This window comes from Nomascus leucogenys, chromosome 18 (assembly GCF_006542625.1).
Source record: "Nomascus leucogenys isolate Asia chromosome 18, Asia_NLE_v1, whole genome shotgun sequence".
NCBI classification, from domain to species: Eukaryota; Metazoa; Chordata; class Mammalia; order Primates; family Hylobatidae; genus Nomascus; species Nomascus leucogenys.
Window position 1 is genome coordinate 83496142 of NC_044398.1, and position 18776 is coordinate 83514917.

Here is an 18776-nt window from a genome sequence, read left to right on the forward strand (position 1 = left end):
CATTCACAGATCTGAATTTATCAGGAACTACTTTCCTGATAAAATCATAACTCAAAAAATACATATGCGAGTCATCAAGGGCTTGCATATATTCACTGAAGTTTGAGAAATTAAGGTTATTAGCTCAGGGATCAAAGTCTAATGTGCTATTTTGAATCTTCAGTGTTTTGAAAACAGGAAGATATCTTTGCAGTAAGACATCCATCTGTTATATATGCTCTTCTCAAAGTAGGAGGATTTGCTTACCTTGTGTCACTGCTGCACCACCTTCCACTGCACTATTTCTGATCTACTTTTAAGGGTTACCATAGCTGGGTGAAGCTGACAACCCACAGGGTAACATAATCTCATCTCTTGTCACAATCTTACATTTTCTGTCATAGGATTATCTAAACATATCACTGGTACAGCTTATCTCTGATCATAGTTCTGAATGTCTCTCAAATTACTCATGCAGCACTTTGCATCTAGAAGTATTTTTTTTTTTTTTTCTGAAACGGAGTCTCGCTCTGTCACCCAGGCTAGAGTGCAGTGGTGCGATCTCGGCTCACTGCAAGCTCTGCCTCCAGGGTTCATGCCATTCTCCTGCCTCAGCCTCCTGAGTAGCTGGGACTACAGGTGCCCGCCAGCATCTAGAAGTATCTTTAACAACACAAACTACTGGTTTGCATCATGATAAAATCAGCCTTTTAGCTATCATTACAAGTCTACTTTAGACTTACTTTTTAAGTAAGTCTACTTTTAATGATATTAATAATTCCTAGCACTTTAAATCCTCTCACATAAAAATAGAAGACCACTTTTTCAGCCTTTGTGAGCTTTGAAATAAATATGTACCTTAAGAAGATGATGACCTTGGGTATCTGAAAATATCATACTTGAGTATGAGTCTATATTTACCTGCATCTTCAGGGTTTCTTATTTCAAACTCTAATAAATATTCTTGTTTTTCTTCTATATCTTGTAGAATGGCACTGAGGGTCTGATGCTGTCAGATAAAAATATTTGAAACTTCATTATAAAGGGGTAGATATGCTCTCTGATATGCCATTGACAAACACAGAGTAAATAAAATACTAAAGAAAGTGTTCCTAAAAATGCTCATTCCTCTTTATGCTCAAAATGTACTCATACATTGTATAAGCTTAACTGTATAAATGTTGCAGATTTGAACAAAAACAAACAAATATATTTTGAATTATGTAGTAGATCTCCTGGAAAATAGAATGTAAAAGTAGCAATCATAAGAAATCAATTTCTTACTGACTTCTGTTGAAACTATAGGTGTAGGCGAAAAATAAATCACATAATATTGAAAGTGCATATATATAACAAGTTCACTTTAAGGCCTTATGACTTTCATTGCACACTATTAAAATCTTATACATAATTTTAGAAATACAAAACACTATGCTCTCAAAAATTCACAAAGGGGACTTAATACCACTCCTACATGCCCTTGTCAGTACTAATCTTCCTGCCTGGAATGCTTTCAATTCACTCTGCCCTGATCCTTCTCTTTCCCTATGAGAGAGAGAATTGTGGAGTGGGCTCTAGAACCAGACTTTCAGGGTGTAAATCCTAGCTTCACCTCTTCCTATCTTGGTGACTCCAGCAAGTTACTTACCCTCTCTGTGCCTGAATTGTATAACACATTAAAATGCTACAGACAATGTCAGCACAAAGTAAGAATCCACTAAATAGTGAATATTATAATCATATAAAACCCATCTCATACAGGAAACTTCTGACTTATCCAATCTATGCTGATTTCCTTTTTCTCAGAGTTAAGAAATTCGGTGCTATGTAATTTAACACTAACATAATAATGTCTTATACATTATATTTCCTCATCAGGACAATGAGATCTTGTAGACAGAAGCATGCCTTTTATATTTGTATATGGTTTCAACATTGTGGGTTCATAGCTATTGCTCCATTAATGATGACTGATGGATTGACTCATATTACCTATGCTTTAATATACTCTCCATACACATTCATTTCTAAAACATGTAGGTCCTCAAAGCCTTCTGAAGTATGTTGCCCTGAAATTTTACTTTGGTGCCCACAAAAGATATTTTAAAAGTACATAATAAAATAATGTAATTATTTGGTAAAGCAATCTTCCTGCTGTCATTTATTAAATGCATCAAAGTGAAATTATAAAATACAAATATAAAAAACAAGCAAAAATAAAAACAACACTAAGGTTTACCGCTTTATACAGTGAATGATTTATGGTTATAAAAGCAAACAAAAGTCCAGAATTTGTGCCCAGGCTAAGCTCTATCCACAGATTAGGATAAAGAAAACATCTTTTGGCGCCAACTTTCCTTTCTGCTTTGCTCATATTGTAGATGTACTCAGTCTTGGACACTATGAGCCAAGACTTACCCAAAACAAAGTTTCATTGAGGATGCTACCTTAGTTAAGATTTTGTGTCCAGTAAAGCTTTGTGTTTTTGTCCAACTAAGAATTTCAATCAATATGTATATCTTATTAAGTAACTGCTATGTTTTTTTTTTTCAAAAGCTACCTTTACATGATGAGTTTCGCAGCAAAGTTTATTACTATAAACCATATGGGATCGAGGGCAGCTAAACCAGGCTGCTTAATCCCCTTCTCTGTCTGGATTCCAGAATCTTTTCTACATCCTGTATCTCCTAGACACTTATGGAAGTGAGTGAAGACACATTTATGACAGTGGCAGTGTCTATGGACAAGAAGTATCCAAAGAACTCTAACTAGGTATAAAGGATAGCAGCTACTCCATAGTTCTGTATTCAAAGCAGATAATTGAGAGTTAACCACACAGCATAACTTCCAGCCCATTCTGTTCACTATCTTATCTTTTATAATAAAAAATTTCAATCTTTGTATCATTAAAATGGAAAGTACTGCCATTAGCCAATAACTAACTGGCTGGCTCAAAGAATGGCATTTTCTAAGATGAAGAACAAAGTAATTTTAACTTCACTCACCACAGAAAGGCTTTTGCTTGATCTTTCTTGGTGTGAAAGGGAAGATGAGTCAATAGTTTTGCCATCATCACAAAAACACTGTTTATGTCTTTTAGACCGGACAGCAGGAATTTTTTCTTTAAAAAGTAAAATTAGAAAATATAATAAGAATGTGCAAAAATATAGTTTCATTTTTCAGTTTTAATGTGATGGGGATGAGGAGGATAAGTCAAGTCTACAACTATTATAATATTTTAATCAGCACTCATCATCATCATTAATTGGCTACTTATGGCTAGCATTTACTGAGCACTTGTCATATGCTGGGTGCCAAAAACTTTCCATAAATCATCTTATTTAATCTTCATATGAACCTGTGAAGTAGGTAGTTTATTATACCAATTTTACAGAAGAGGAAAGTGAGGCTTAAGGGGTTCAAGAAGTTGCCCAATGTCACACAGCTAGAACTGAAACCAGATCTTATCTGATTCCAAAGTCCATGCTCTTAACCAATATGACTTGATTAATTGCCTCTGTAAAGTTCTCTTGGACCTTACTCCCATTCTGGAGTCCCTTTCTCTATATTATCATTGTACCCTACATTCTTCATCCTTTGGGGTACCTGATCAAGGAAACAAGAAACAGTAGATATGTGGGAATATATCTATCACTTTATAATAGATCTATCAACAACTCCAAATGCAAGACTTCCCTGATAAGCTGAGCTAATCTAAATCATGGGAACTTTCAGGTATAGCTGTGAAGAGGGACAGTGAAATGGCTGGGCCTTTAAGAAAGACCCTGACCCTGTGGACTTACTATATGGAAGCAGGCAATGAAAAGAGGAACTTTCTATCACTCTTGACTTTGACCTATCCATGATTTAGCCCACTGGTGAAATATAACACAATGAATATCCTTAGCTCTGACCAATTATATCAGTAATTCTTCCTTGGAAATCAACAGTTGGTAAGGATGTTGGTAGGCTAGGGGAGAAGTGTGTGACACAATTGCTCTCCCCAGCATTCTCCCTCATGGTGAGAATAACATTCCTGAGTATCTTCTTCTATGAGTCAAGGTTTGAGCATGAGGGAAAAGGAAGAACAATTCCCTGTCCTCAATACTTAATAAAATATAAAGTATTGCTAGAATGGTTCATAAAATTTTGCCTGATTGTACATTCCCCTGAAATATTCTTTTCATTGTAATATATATTATGCATATACAAGTAGATTTCCTTTAACAAATTAATATGCTAGAATACTAGATTCTTTAAAAGTTGGCATGAATCCAACTGATGTATGAATCATTACAAATTTTGAAGTAATGGAATCTTACTTGCAAAAACTTCAGTATAATGTCACCCTTTTCCAGCTCTACTACAACTAAACTGATCTGCCTGGCTTCAATTACATCTCTAACTCAAACCCAATGTTAGGGACATTAATGTTTGCTTGATGAATGCTATAGGTTTCATTTCAACATGTAACTCCAATCCAGCAGGATCATGTGATCTATAAATTAAACCAAATTTTAAATGCCAATTTCTAAAAATAAATAATGGCTTTTGAAGAGTTTAATAAACATAGGACACATCTATCCCAGTTATGAAACAATTTACACAACAAATCAGAAGATTTTCCTAAGCAGAGATATAGCTCTATATAAAATAGCAGCAATATTGATATACATACCATTGACTATAGCATCACTCTCATCTCTATTAACAGTCTCAATAGCACCATAAGATCTTAGTAATTCTTTCATTTTTTCATCATCTGCTTCATCCAAAGCACTCTTCTGTTTTTGATCTTTTTGATTAGGGTTTGCTCCATTTTGTAGTAGAATCTCAGCTGCCTACAAAGTATTTTTTCAAAGTTATCTCTACAGACACCAAAGATGAATAATTTCTGTTTTCATCACAAACACCACTGCCAAGCATTAAAAGCTATCAAAAGAACGTTTTCAAACTCAGGTCAAGAAAATTTTTTATTAAAATTGATGCGGCAATTGCAAACTAATCCAATTTGAACTGATTAGTCCTCACAAGAGAACCAAACACAAAGACATGAAAGTACAATATGCTGCCTTCATTGCAGTAAGAAGTAGGCATAGGGAGGTTCAGTTCTAGATCAGTACTGCCCAGTAGAATTTTCTGTGATAATAAAATGTTCTATATCTGCTCTGTCCAATAAGGTAACCACTAGTCACACGTGGCTTTTGAGCATTTGAAATGTGGCTAATGTGACTGAAGAAATCAATTTTTTATTTAACTAATTTAAATTTAAATAGCAAAAGTACCTAGTAGCTACCATATTGGGCAGCACAGATCTAGATGTTGTGCAGATTAAGCCATTTGCATCTTAATGTGGAATTTCTGAAACCCAGAAGGATTTAATCTATCTCTCTAACACAGCCTCTTGTCTTTCCCCAAGCTGCTGGAGGATAGGGTAGAAAAGTGGGCTAAGAGTTGCTTCAGGGCTATATTACAAATAACATTATAAATTGTGATTAGACATAGTTGAATAACATTCTATTTGGACAATATTTTATGTACTCTACTTGTTCAGGACGTTTTATGAACTAGCCTAGAAACCTAATACCCATTTTAATATTCTCCATACAGAAATATGTGTCCTAAATAGCAAACTTAAAAAAAAATAATTTCAACTTGTATTTTAGATTCAAATGATATATGTGCAGGTTTACTACATGGGTATATTGCATGATGCTGAGGTTTGGGGTATGAATCATCCCATCACCCAGGTAGTAAGCATAGTACTCAACAGAGAGTTTTTCAGCTCTTGCCCTCCTCTGTCTCTCTCCCATCTCGTAGTCTCAGTATCTACTGTTCACATCTTTATGATCATGTGTACCCAATGTTTAGCTTGTGCTTATAAGTGAGAACATGTGGAATTTGATTTTTCTGTTCCTGCATTAATTCACTCAGAATAATGGCCTCCAGCTGCATCCATGTTGCTGCAAAGGACATGATTTTGTTTTTGTTTATGGCTGCATAGTATTCCATGGTATATGTGTACCACATCTTATTTATCCAATTCACCAATGATGGTCACCTTGGGTGATTTAATGTCTTTGCTATTGTGAATAGTGCTGCAATTAACACACAAGTGTATGTGTCTTTTTGGTAGAACAATTTGTTTTCCTTTGGGTACATACCCAGTAATGGAATTGCTAGGTTGAATGGTAGTCCCAAGTTCTCTGAGAAATCTCCAAACTGTTTTCCACAGTAGTTGAACTAATTTACATTCTTACCAACAGTGTATAAGTAAGTATTCTCTTTTCTTCACAACCTTACCAGCATCTGTTATTTTCTGATCTTTAAATAATAGCCATTTTGACTGGTGTGAGATGATATCTCATTCTGGCTTTGATTTGTACTTCTCTGATGACTAGTGATACTGAACATTTTTTTCATATGCTTGTTGGCCACTTGTACCCTAAATGACAAACTTCACAGAATATTAAAGATAGAGGGAAACTTAGAAACCCCACCATTTTCGCTAAAAGGAAACTAAGGTCAAAGAGGATGTGATATTTTGGGAGAAAAAAATGTCTAATACAAATAAGGTTGCTCTGAGTAACTCTTAAATTGTGTGTTAAAAATAAATTTATAATTGACCAAAGCAAAGAATGGTTACTAACTAGATTATGGTATAAGTCAGCCAGGAACAGTGGTTTATGCCTGTAATCCCAGCACTTTGGGAGGCTGAGGAAGGAAATTGCTTGAGCCCAGGAGTTCGAGACCAGCCTGTGCAACACAGTGAGACCTCTTCTCTATAAAAAAGTAAAAAATTAGCTGGATGTGGTGGCACACACTTCGAGTCTCAGCTACTTGAGAGGTTGAGGCTGGAGGATCACTTGACCCTGGGAGGTCGAGGCTTCAGTGAGCTGTGATAGTGCCACTGTACCTTGTCTCAAAAAAAAAATTATAGTATAAGTCAATTAGTGAAAAACAATGATCCCACTTGCAAGAGGCAAGCAAGTAACTTACCACTGAAAAACTTTCTAGTTAGGAAAAGATGGTCAGGATTTTGTTAAAATGGAGACATACTATATGCCAGTGCATAAAGTATGTTTTTAATCTTTCTGCTTATGTCCGAGGATAAAGAGGCAGATAAATTTAGGAGCAAATGGGCCAGTAGAAATTATTAAGGATAACCTCTTAGTTTTTCTACTAGTCTAGAGGTAGCATAGCATAAAGAAAAAACCGAACCAAATCACAAAGACGCAGAAGAAAAAAATGAAGAAACAAAGAATCCATAAAACAACTAGTGATAACAACATGACGGGAAGAAAACCTCATGTATCAATATTAATCTTGAACATAAGTGAATTGAATGCTCCACTTAAAAAATATAGATAGGCAGAATGGATTTTTAAAATGAACCAACTATATGCTGCCTGCAAGAAACTCACTTTACTGGTAAAGACACATAGACAAAAGATAAAGGGTACAGTGGCTCACGCCTGTAATGCCAGCACTTTGGGAGGCCGAGACAGGTGGATCATGAGGTCAGGAGTTTGAGACCAGCCTGACCAACATGGTAAAACCCCATCTCTACTAAAAATACAAAAATTAGCTGAGTGTGGTGGCATGCGCCTATAATCCCAGCTACTCAGGAGGCTGATGCAGGAGAATCACTTGAACTCGGGAGGCAGAGGTTGCAGTGAGCTGAGATTGCGTCACTACACTCCAGCCTGGTGACAGAGTGAGACTCTGTATCAAAAAAAAAAAAGATAAAGGGGTGGAAAATGGTATCTAATGATGAAGGGTAATATCAATTCAACAAAAGGATATAATAATATTAAATACATATGTACTCAACACTGGAGCACCCAGATTCATAAAACAAATGTTACTAAACCTAAAGAAAGATACAGATAGCAATACAGTAATACTGGGGCACTTGAACACCCCAGTCCCAGCACTAGACAGATCACTGAGACAGAAAATCAAGAAAGAAACACAGGAGTTAAATTGAACTTTAGACCAAATGGACCTAACAGACACTTACAGAACATTCTAGCCAACATCGCAGAATGTACATTCTTATCATCAGCACATGAAACATTCTCCCAAATAGACCATATGTTAGGCCACAAAACTAGCCTCAATAAAAATTGAAAAAAATTGAAATCACATCAAGTATTTTCTCAGAACACAAGGGAATAAAACTAGAAATCAATATCAAGAGGAATTCTAAAAACTATACAAATACATGAAATTAAACAACACACTCCTAGATAATTTTTGGTTCAATGAGAAAATTAAGAAAGAATTAAAATAATTTTTGAAACAAATGAAAATGGAGTCAGAATATACCAAAACCTCTGGGATATAGCCAAAACAGTGCTAAGAGGGAGATTTATAGCATCAAATGCCTATATCAAAAGAATAGAAAGATTACAAATTAACACCCTAACATCATACCTCAAGGAACTAGAAAAACAAGAAAAAACCAAACCCAAAGCTAGCAGAAGAAAAGAAATAACAAAGATTAGAGTAGAACTAAACGATATGGAGACCAAACCAAACAAAACAAAACAAAAACAAAGGATCACTGAATTGAAAAGTCAGTTCTTTGAAAAGATAAACAAGTTGATAAATTGCTATCTAGACTAACCAAGAAGAAAGAATATCTAAATAAACATAATGAGAAATGAAGAAGACATTGTAACTGATAGCACAGAGATACAAAAGATCATCAGACTCTACCATATACTCACAAACTAGGAAACCTAGAGGAAATGGATAAATTCCTGGAAACATAAAACCTCGAAAGACTGAACCATGAAGAACTAGATATCCTGAACAGACCACTAAAAAAAATCCTCCCAACAAAAAAAAAGCCTAGGTCAGGATGAACTCACAGTAAATTCTATCAAACATACAAAAAAGAACTGGTACCAATTTTACTGAAACTGTTCCAAAAAAAACTGAGCAGGAGAGAATCCTCCCTAGCTCATGCCATGAAGCCAGTATCACCCTGACACCAAAGTCTGACAAGAACACAAACAAACAAAAAAAACTACAGACCAATATCCCTGATGAAGATAGATGCAAAAATCCTCAACAAAATACTAGCAAACTGAATCCACCAGCACATCAAAAAGATATCACACCATGACCAAATGGGTTGTATTCCAGGGATGCAAGGATGGCTCAACATATACAAACCAATAAATGTGGTTTATTACATAAACACAATTAAAGACAAAAATTACATAATCATTTCAATAGATGTGGAAAAAGCATTTGATAAAATTGAACATCCCCTCATGATAGAAACTCTCAACAAACTAGGCATAGTAGAAAAAAACATATCTCAAAATAATAAAGGCCATATGCAACAAACTTATGGCCAATATCATATTGAATTGGGAAACGCTGAAAACAATTCCCCTAAGAACTAGAATAAGACAAGAATGCCCACTTACACCACTCCTGTTCAACTTAGTACTGGAAGTCCTAGCCAGAGCAATCAGGCAAAAGAAAGAAAGAAGAGGCATCCAAGTTGGAAAAGAGGAAGTCAGAAATAATTTATTTCTGTTCACTGACAATATGCTTTTAAACCTAGAAAACCCTAAAGACTCCTCAAAAAATTCTTAGGTTTGATAATTGAATTCAGTAAGCAGTAAGATTTCAGAATACAAAATCAATATTCAAAAATGAGTGTCATTTCTATACACCAATAATAATCAAGGTGAAAACCAAATCAAGAAGGCAATCCCATTTACAATAGGTACAAAAAATAAAATAAAATACCTAGGAATATAGTTAACCAAGGAGGTGAAAGAAGGAAAACTACAATACGGATGAAAGAAATTGCAGGTGACATAAACTAATGGAAAAACACTTCATGTTCATGAATCAGAAGAATTAAAATAATTAAAATGAGAATACTTCCAAAACAATATACAGATTCAATGCAATTCCTATCAAAATGCCAGCATCGTTTTTCACAGAATGAGAAAAAAACCATCCTAAAATTCATATGGAACCAAAAAACAGTCTGAATAGCAGAAGCAATCCTAAGCAAATAGAACAAAGCTAGACAGAGCACATTACCTGAATTCAAATTATACTGCAAGGTTATAATAATCAAAAAGCATGGTACTAGCATAAAACAGACACATAGATCAATGTAAAAGAATAAAATAATAGAGAACCCAAAAATAAAGCCACATATCTATAGCTAACTGATCTTTGACAATGCTGACAAGAACATACACTGGGAAAAAGATATCTTTTTCAATAAATAGTGTTGGGAAAATTGGACTGCCATATGTAGAAGAATGTCTCTAATCATATAAAAAAATCAAATATAGACAAATCAAAGACTTAAATTTGTGATCTGAAACTATAAAAATTCTATAACAAAACCTAGGGAAAACTCTTCTTGACATTTGTCTAGGCAAAGAATTCATAAGACCTTGAAACCATAAGCGACGAAAACAAAAACAGACATATGAAACTATATTAAACTAAAAAGCTTCTGCATGGCAAAGGAAATAATAAAAATAGTGAACAGACAACCTGCAGATTGGGGGAAAATATTTGCAAACTATGAATCCAACAAGGACTAATATCCAGAATTTACAAGGAACTCAAACAACTCAACAACAATAACAAAACAACAAATAGCCCCATTAAAAAAACTGGCAAAGGACATGAATAGACATTTCTTAAAAGAAGACCCACGAATGACCAACAAGCATATGAAAAAATGCTCAACATCATTAATCATCAGAGAAACGTTAAAGCCACAATGAAATACCATCTTATGCCAATAGAATGCCTATTATTAAAAAGACAAAAAACAACAGATGTTGATGAGTATGTGGAGAAAAGGGAATGCTTATACACTGTTGGTGGGAATGCAAATTAGTACAACCTCTATGGAAAACAGTATGTAGATTTCCCAAAGAACTAAAAGTAGAACTGCCATTGAATCCAGCAATCTCACTACTGGATATATACCCACAGGAAAAGTAATCATCATATTAAAAAGATACTTGTACTCAAATGTTCACTATAACACTATTCACAATAGCAAAGACATGGACTCAACCTTAGTGCCCACCAGTGGATGACCGGATAAATAAAATGTGGTAAATAACACACACACACACATGCGCATGTGCGTGCGCACACACACACACGCACACGCACAAAATGGAATACTATTCAGCCATAAAAAAGAATGGGATCATGTCTTCTGCAGCAACATGGATGGAACTGGAGGCCATCCATGTTGTTAAGTGAAAACAATTCAGGAACAAGTCAAATACTGGATGTTCTCACTTATAAGTAAGAGCCAAATAATGTGTACACATGGACAGAGTGTGGAATAATAGTCACTGGAGACTCAGAAGGGTGGGGGTGGGAGGGGGTTGAGGGATGAGAAATTAATTAATGAGTGCAATGTACACTATTTGAGTGATGGTCACACTAAAAGCCCAGAATTTATCCCTGCTCAATATATCCATTTAACAAAACTGCACTTGCACCCTTTAAATTTATACAAATATATTAAAAAAGAAAAATACCCTTGTTTTAAAGCCAAGCACAAAACTCACTCCTGGTACTTACTAGCTACATCCTTGGCCAAGTTACTTATCATCTCTAACTTCATTTTTATTATCTATGAGAATTAAATAGTGAGCCCTTGTAAAATGTCTGGCACATAGTAGTCACCTAATAAAACTATCTCCATAATACCCTGCTTTCTTTTAGAGAGTGAAAAGACAGCAGATAATGGCATGTGAAAAAGTATTCTGCAAAGACTTTTGAGAAAATCTGCACTTGTACACCTTAGCGAAGTCTGAGTAAAGGTATGAAAAGATAAAATATTTTATTTTTCTATTTATTTAGATTTTATTAAGATTTTATTTATCTGTTTTTAAAAGATGGGGTCAGAAACTACCTCAATCCAGTAGTTTCTAAGCCTGATTGATCAGTAAGATCATTTGTTGAATTCTTTTAAAACACAGATTCCTGAGACCATCCTGAGATTAATTTAGCAAACTGGAGATGTAGGCCTTAATCTGCAGAAATTTATTTCAAACATTATATGGAGGAGACAGAAAGTGAATTTCAGAGAAGTAAACTTCTAGAGTCTTAAAAACATATGCTGTATTAATAATGACTGTTCTGCCAATGTGTTAAGATGAGGCCTTCTCTAGGCCTCGACTTTAATATACAAAAAAAGATTCACTTAATGTATTAATTTGGAGAACACAGAGAACTCAGCTCAGAGAGAATGGGACCCTGAATAGTGTTTTTCAGTAATAGTCATCCATAGGAAAAGTCTAAACAGCAACAGGGTAACAAGGCACTAAACAGGAACAGCTAAAGCTAAAGTTGGGAGGGAGCTCCAGGTAACATGATGGAGTGGGCCTGAGGGCCAAAGAGATTGGCAAAGATTATGTGACCAAGAAATAGGCCTTTTACCTGCTAAAAAAAAAATCAGCCTTAGTGAAGTGATCACGACTACCATGATGACTTAGAGACATTCTACCATCACAAAAAATCCTTTCTGCCCCTCTGCAGTCAATCACTTACCAAGACTCTTTGGTCTCTGGGAACCAATGATCTGCCTCTATTGCTTTACATTTTGCTTTTTGTAGAATTTCATATGAATGAGCTCAGAATGCAGTTTTTGTGTCTGGTCTCTTTGACTTAGCATGATGATTTTGAGATTCACTCATATTGTTGTGTATATCAACAGTTTGTTTCTCACCTGTAATCTCAGCACTTTGGGAGGCCAAGGCGGGTGGATCACCTGAGGTCAGGAGTTCGAGACCAGCCTGGCCAACATGCTGAAACCCCGTCTCTACTAAAAATACAAAAATTAGCTGGGCATGGTGGTGCATGCCTGTAATCCCAGCTACCTGGGAGGCTGAAGCAGGAGAATTGCTTGAATCCGGGAGGCACAGGTTGCAGTGACCAGAGAACATGACACTGCACCCCAATATGGGTGACAAAACAAGACTCCATCTCAAAAAAAAAAGTTTGTTCCTTTTAACAACTTATTCATTTACCAGCTGATAGACATTTGGGGTCCCTTCCAGTTAGAGGCTATTATGAATAAAGCTGCTATCCACATTCTAGTACAAGTCTTTGTGTGGACAAAAAGCTTTCATTTTTCTTAGGTAAATAAACACCAAGGGGTGGTCCAATACTTTGTAAATATGTAATATGTTTCAGGTAATAAAAATTGCCAAATTGTTTTTCCAAGTGTACCATTTGGCATGAAAGGGATAGAAAATCTATTTAATGAAATAATAGCTGAAAAGTTCCCAAGTCTGGCAAGAGATTTAGACATCCAGACACAGGAAGCTCAGCAATCCCCAAATAGAGACAAGTTTTAATTTTACATATGATGAAAATTAAGGGTTCATTTAACAAAATGGAAATCCAAGGATTTCAATTCCATTTGCTGAAAGAGTATACTTTCTCTACTGAATTGCCTTTGCACCACTGTTAAAAATCAACTAATTGGGAGGCTGAGGTGGGCAGATCAACTGAGGTCAGGAGTTTGAGACCAGCCTGGCCAAAATGATGAAACCCCATCTCTACTAAAACTACAAAAAAATTAGTTGGGTGTGGTGGTGTGTGCCTGTGGTCCCAGCTACTCAGGAGGCTGAGGCAGGAGAATCACCTGAACCCAGGAGGCAGAGGTTGCAGGAAGCAGAGATTGCGCCACTGTACTCCAGCCTGGGTGGCAAAGTGAGACTCCATCTCAAAAAAAAAAAAAAAATCAACTGAACACATATATGAGGGTCTATTTCTCAATGCTTTTATTTTGATCAATTGTTCTATAAGTAAAACTCAGTGCTCCTGAACTGGGGATGATTTTTGTCCCCTAGGATAAATTCAGGAATGTCTAGAGACATTTTTTGGTTGTCACAACTAAAGGATATGGGTGCTTCTGGCATCTAGTGAGTAGAGGTCAGAGAAGCTATGAGACATCCTGTAAGTACAGGACAGCACTCTTTAAGAAAGAAATATCCAGCCCCAAATGTCATTTATGTCAAGGTTCAGAAATGCTAATCTAACTTATGCTAGTAACATACTGTCTTGATTACTATAGCTATGGAATACATATCTACACACTATAGGTAATATAAATCCTCCAATATTATTCTTTTTCAAATTTGTATCAGCTATTTTAAGCTATTTTGATTTCCATATCAATTTTAGAATCAGCCTAACAATTGCTACAAAAATTCCTGTTAAGACTATTGTATTCGTACTGAATCTATAGATCAATTTGGGTGGAAATGACATATGAAAAATACTGAGTCTTCTAAGCCATGAACACAATATATCACTTCATTTATTTAGGTCTTCTTTAATTACTCTCAGCAATGTTTTGAGGTATTCAGTGTAAGGGTGTAAAGGTCTTGGACATATTTTGTAACATTTATCCCCAATTATTTAATATTTTGATATAATGATAAATGGTATTTTTAAATTTTCAACTTCCAATTGTTCATTGCTGGTATAGACAAATACAATTGAGTCCTTGTTAGATTCACTTATTAATTCTAGTAAATTATTTTATCATGTCATATGAAATAGCAGTTTTTCATTGTCATATTATATGAAACAAAGACAGCTTTACTTTTTACTTTCCAAATACATGTGCATCTTTTATTTATTTTTCTTCCATTACTGCACTGGCTAGAAACTTCAGCATAATATTGATTAGAAGTGGTGAGAGCACTGCATGTTCTCATTCATAAGTGGGAGTTGAACAATGAAAACACATGGACACAGGGAGGGGAACATCACACACTGGGGCCTGTCAGGGGGTGGGGGACTAGGGGAAGGATAGCATTAGGAGAAATACCTAATGTAGATGATGGGTTTATGGATGCAGCAAACCACCATGGCACGTGTATACCTATGTAACAAACCTGCACATTCTGCACATGTATCCCAAAAGTATAATAAAAATAAAAAAGAAGTGAGAGCAACATCTTTGTTATGTTCTTGGTATTAGGGAAAAAAATTCCGCCTTTTACCACTAAGTATGATGTAATCTGTAGGTTTTTTGAAGGTGCTGTCTATCAGATTGAGGAAGGATATGTCTATTCTTGGTTTACTGAGCTTTTCTTCTTTTAATCATGAATGAGTGCTAACTTTTTTGAAGTGCCTTCTCTGCATGTATTGAAATAAAGTAGTTTTTCATTTTTAATCTGTTAATTTGGTAAACCACACTGATTTTGAAATAATAAACTAATCTTACGTTCTGGGACAAACTCCATTTGGTCATGTAATATTTGTATGTATATATTACTGGATTCGACATGCTAATATTTTAAGGATTTTTGCATCTGTGTCCTTAAAGGATATTGGTCTGTAGTTTTGGGTTTTTGTAACGCCTTTGGCTGGTTTTGGTATAAAAATAATACTAGCCTTATAAAATCACTTGGGAAGTACATCCTTTTTACTTTTCTGGAAGAGTTTGTGTACGGCTCATTTGTTTCTTCCTCAATTATTGGTAAAATTTATCGGTGAAACTACCTGCACCTGGAATTTCCTTTTTGAAAAGGTTTTTAAACCACCAACTCATTTTCTTTCACATATATAGGGTTATAAAGGGCTATTTTTTTTCTTTGTGGGTAAGCTTTGGTAGGTGCATTCAAGGAATTTGTCCATTTCATTTGTTAAATTTATTGGCATAAGGTTGTAACAATAATCCCTTTTTAACCTTTTATTTTCTGTATGATCTATAGCAATGTCCCCTAATTCTTGATATTAGTAATCTGTGTCTTCTTTTGGTCTTGTTTAAAATCTGGCTAAAGGTTTATAAATTTTATTCGTCTTTTCAAAGAATAACTTTTGCATTTGTCAATTTTCTCCATTGTCTGTTTTATATTTCATTGATTTCTGTTATCTCTACTTATTTTGCTCCTTTTTTGTTTTTCAAGCTTTGTAAGGTCAAACCCAAAGTCACTGAATTTATATTTTTTTCTAACATAAGCACTGAAGTTTTAAATTTCCATATAAATACTAGTTTCATTAAATCCCATAAATTTTGATATATTAATTCAGTTCAAAATACTTTCTAATTCCTCTTGTGATTTCTTCTGTGACCCATGAGTTACTCAGATGTATACAGTTTAATTTCTAAATATGTGGGGATTTTCTAGAAATCTTTTGGTTACTGATTAGTCATTGCATTTCATTTTGGTGAAAGAACATACTTTGTATGACTTCATGTATCTTGAATTTATTAAAACTTGTTTTATGGTCCAACATGTGGTCTATATTGGCGAATGTTCTGTAAGCTCTTGAAAAGAATGGATTTTCTGCTATTGTTGTTGGCATTTTCAATAAATGTCAAGTAGGTAACATGGTTGATAATGTTGTTCAAGGCTTCTATATCCTGGGTGTATACTTCACAAATCATTTATTAAAAGAATTACAGTCTCCAACTTAATTGTGAATTTGTTTATTTTCATTTCAATTCTATTTATTCATGTATTTGAAATTTGTTTTTCTGTGCACACACTTTTAGAATTGTTATGTCTTTCTGGCGAACTGTCCCCTTTATAATTATGAAATATGACTCTTTATCCCTGGCAATATTACTTGCTTTAAATTCTACTTTGTCTTATGTTGCTGTATTTGTCTGTTTTCACAATGCTATAAAGAACTGCGCAAAACTGGTAATTTATAAAGGAAAGACGTTTAATTCACTCACAGTTCAGCAGGGCTGGGGAGCCTCAGGAAACTTACGATTATGGCACAAAGCAAAGGCGAAGCAAGGCACCTTCTTCACAAAGCAGCGGAAGGAGAATGAGCACAGGAAGAACTACCAAACACTTATAAAACCATTGGATCTAATGAGAACCCACTCACTATCATGAGAACAGCATGGAGGAAACTGCCCCCATGATCCAATTACCTCCGACTGGTCTCTCCCTTGACATGCGGGGATTATGGGGATTATAGAGCATTATAATTCAAGATGAGATTTGGGTAGGGACACAAAGCCTAAGCATATCAGTTACCAAAGCCACTCTTTCTTTTGATTATTGTTTGCATAGCACGTTTTTCCATAAACTTACTTAATTTACTTATAACTTATCTGTGCATATGCACAGAAAGAGAGAGAAGAGAGAGACAAAGACAGAGAGAGAGAAAGAGAGAAAGAGAAGGAGAGAGGGAGAGAGGTTTGTTTTTTTTTCTTTTTAGAGACAGGGTCTCACTATGTCGCCCAGGCTGGTCTTGAACTATTGGGCTCAAATGATCCTCCCATCTCAGACTTTTGAAATATTGGGATTACAGGTGTGAGACACCATTCCTGGCTATGTGCCTTTTGCTTAAAGTGAGTTTCTTGTATGCCACATTTAATTGAGTATTGCTTCTTTATCCAATGTATCTCTGCTTTTTAATTTGAGCGTTTAGGTCATTTACATTTAAAATGATTATCAGTAAGGCTAGGTTTAAGTCTACCAGGTTGATTTTTGTTTTTAATAGTCTCATTTGTCTTTTTGTTACACCTAGCTGGTATCTGCTACAGAATTGATTGCTTGCTTGGAGTGTAGGGAGAAACTCCCACACATGTGGTCTCAGAAGTCTTCTGTGTTGACTGTTGTTATTGAGAGACTAGGAAAAAACATAGGTTGAGTTCACATTTTTTCCACTCACAATCTTCCTTGACATCATGATGCAAAAATCAACTGTGAGATAAAGGATGTCCTATGTGCTGTCATACAACTTTGCCAGAAAAATTAGGCCAATAAAACAAACTTTATTCAGTTTATTGCTATTCTAGAAATTAGTACACATTTCAATTAGAACCTAAATATAACACTGTTTAGAAAAGAGTTAACATACAAGAGTTGGCCATTAGTTGGCACCTGTGAACTTGGATTGTAAACAGTATACTACACTGATAGAAAACGTTGCCTGATAAGGGTAGCTCATTGTGCTTAAACTGTCTACACAAGTGATGTGGTTTATGCTTCTGGGAGTTTGGGATTTTGGTATGTGCTAGGCAAAGGGTGCCTACAATAAAATCTTGAGCACTGAGTCTCTAATGAGCTTCCCTAGGTGGAACCAAAACATATATGTTGCTACATTTTCACTGCTGGGGGAAGATTAAGCCCTGTGTGGCTCTTCATGATGAAGACAGCATAAGAAAACCTTCAAATTGATACCTCCAGGTTCTACCTGTGTCTTTTTCTCTTACAATCTGGATGTGTATCCTTACTACAGTGCTGTAATAAATCTCAGCCGTGAGTACAAACACAATAAGTTCTGTAAGTCCTTCTAACAAGTCTCCAAAGGTAGGGGTGAAGCTGGTGACCTGCAACACAAATACTATAAGAAAATTAACTTTCTTTTTGTTTTATGTGGCATTCCTCAGAATAATGTCGAAAAACCTGATTTTCCCACTATGAAACTTTGATCGTTATTTAAGTGGTTTCACTTTATTTTATTTATTTATTTATTTTTTTGAGATGCAGTCTGGCTCTGTTGCCCAGGCTGGAGTGCAGTGGCACGATCTTGGCTCACTGCAAGCTCCGCCTCCCAGGTTCAGCCATTCTCCTGCCTCAGCCTCCCAAGTAGCTGAGACTATAGGCACCTGCCATCATTCCTAGCTAATTTTTTTTTTTTTGGTATTTTTAGTAGAGTCGGGGTTTCACTGTGTTAGCCAGGATGATCTCGATCTCCTGACCTCGTGATCTGCCTGCCTCGGCCTCCCAAAGTACTGGGATTGCAGGCGTGAGCCACCGTGCCTGGTAAGTGGTCTTTTCCCTCTACAA

The 18776-nt window shown here is 35.5% G+C and overlaps 1 protein-coding gene across 2 annotated transcripts in view; it reads right to left on the minus strand.

Annotated features, from left to right (window-relative positions):
• ANKRD31 (ankyrin repeat domain 31) overlaps positions 1-18776 on the minus strand; it is a 174350-nt gene that overhangs the window by 41755 nt on the left and 113819 nt on the right. For both annotated transcript variants that reach the window (XM_003266072.2, XM_030798706.1), the window contains 3 exons: positions 4658-4820; positions 2985-3100; positions 901-988 (listed from right to left, as the gene is read on the minus strand). In XM_003266072.2, the coding sequence (XP_003266120.2) occupies positions 901-988; positions 2985-3100; positions 4658-4820 (367 nt within the window). The remainder of the gene's footprint in view (positions 1-900; positions 989-2984; positions 3101-4657; positions 4821-18776) is intronic.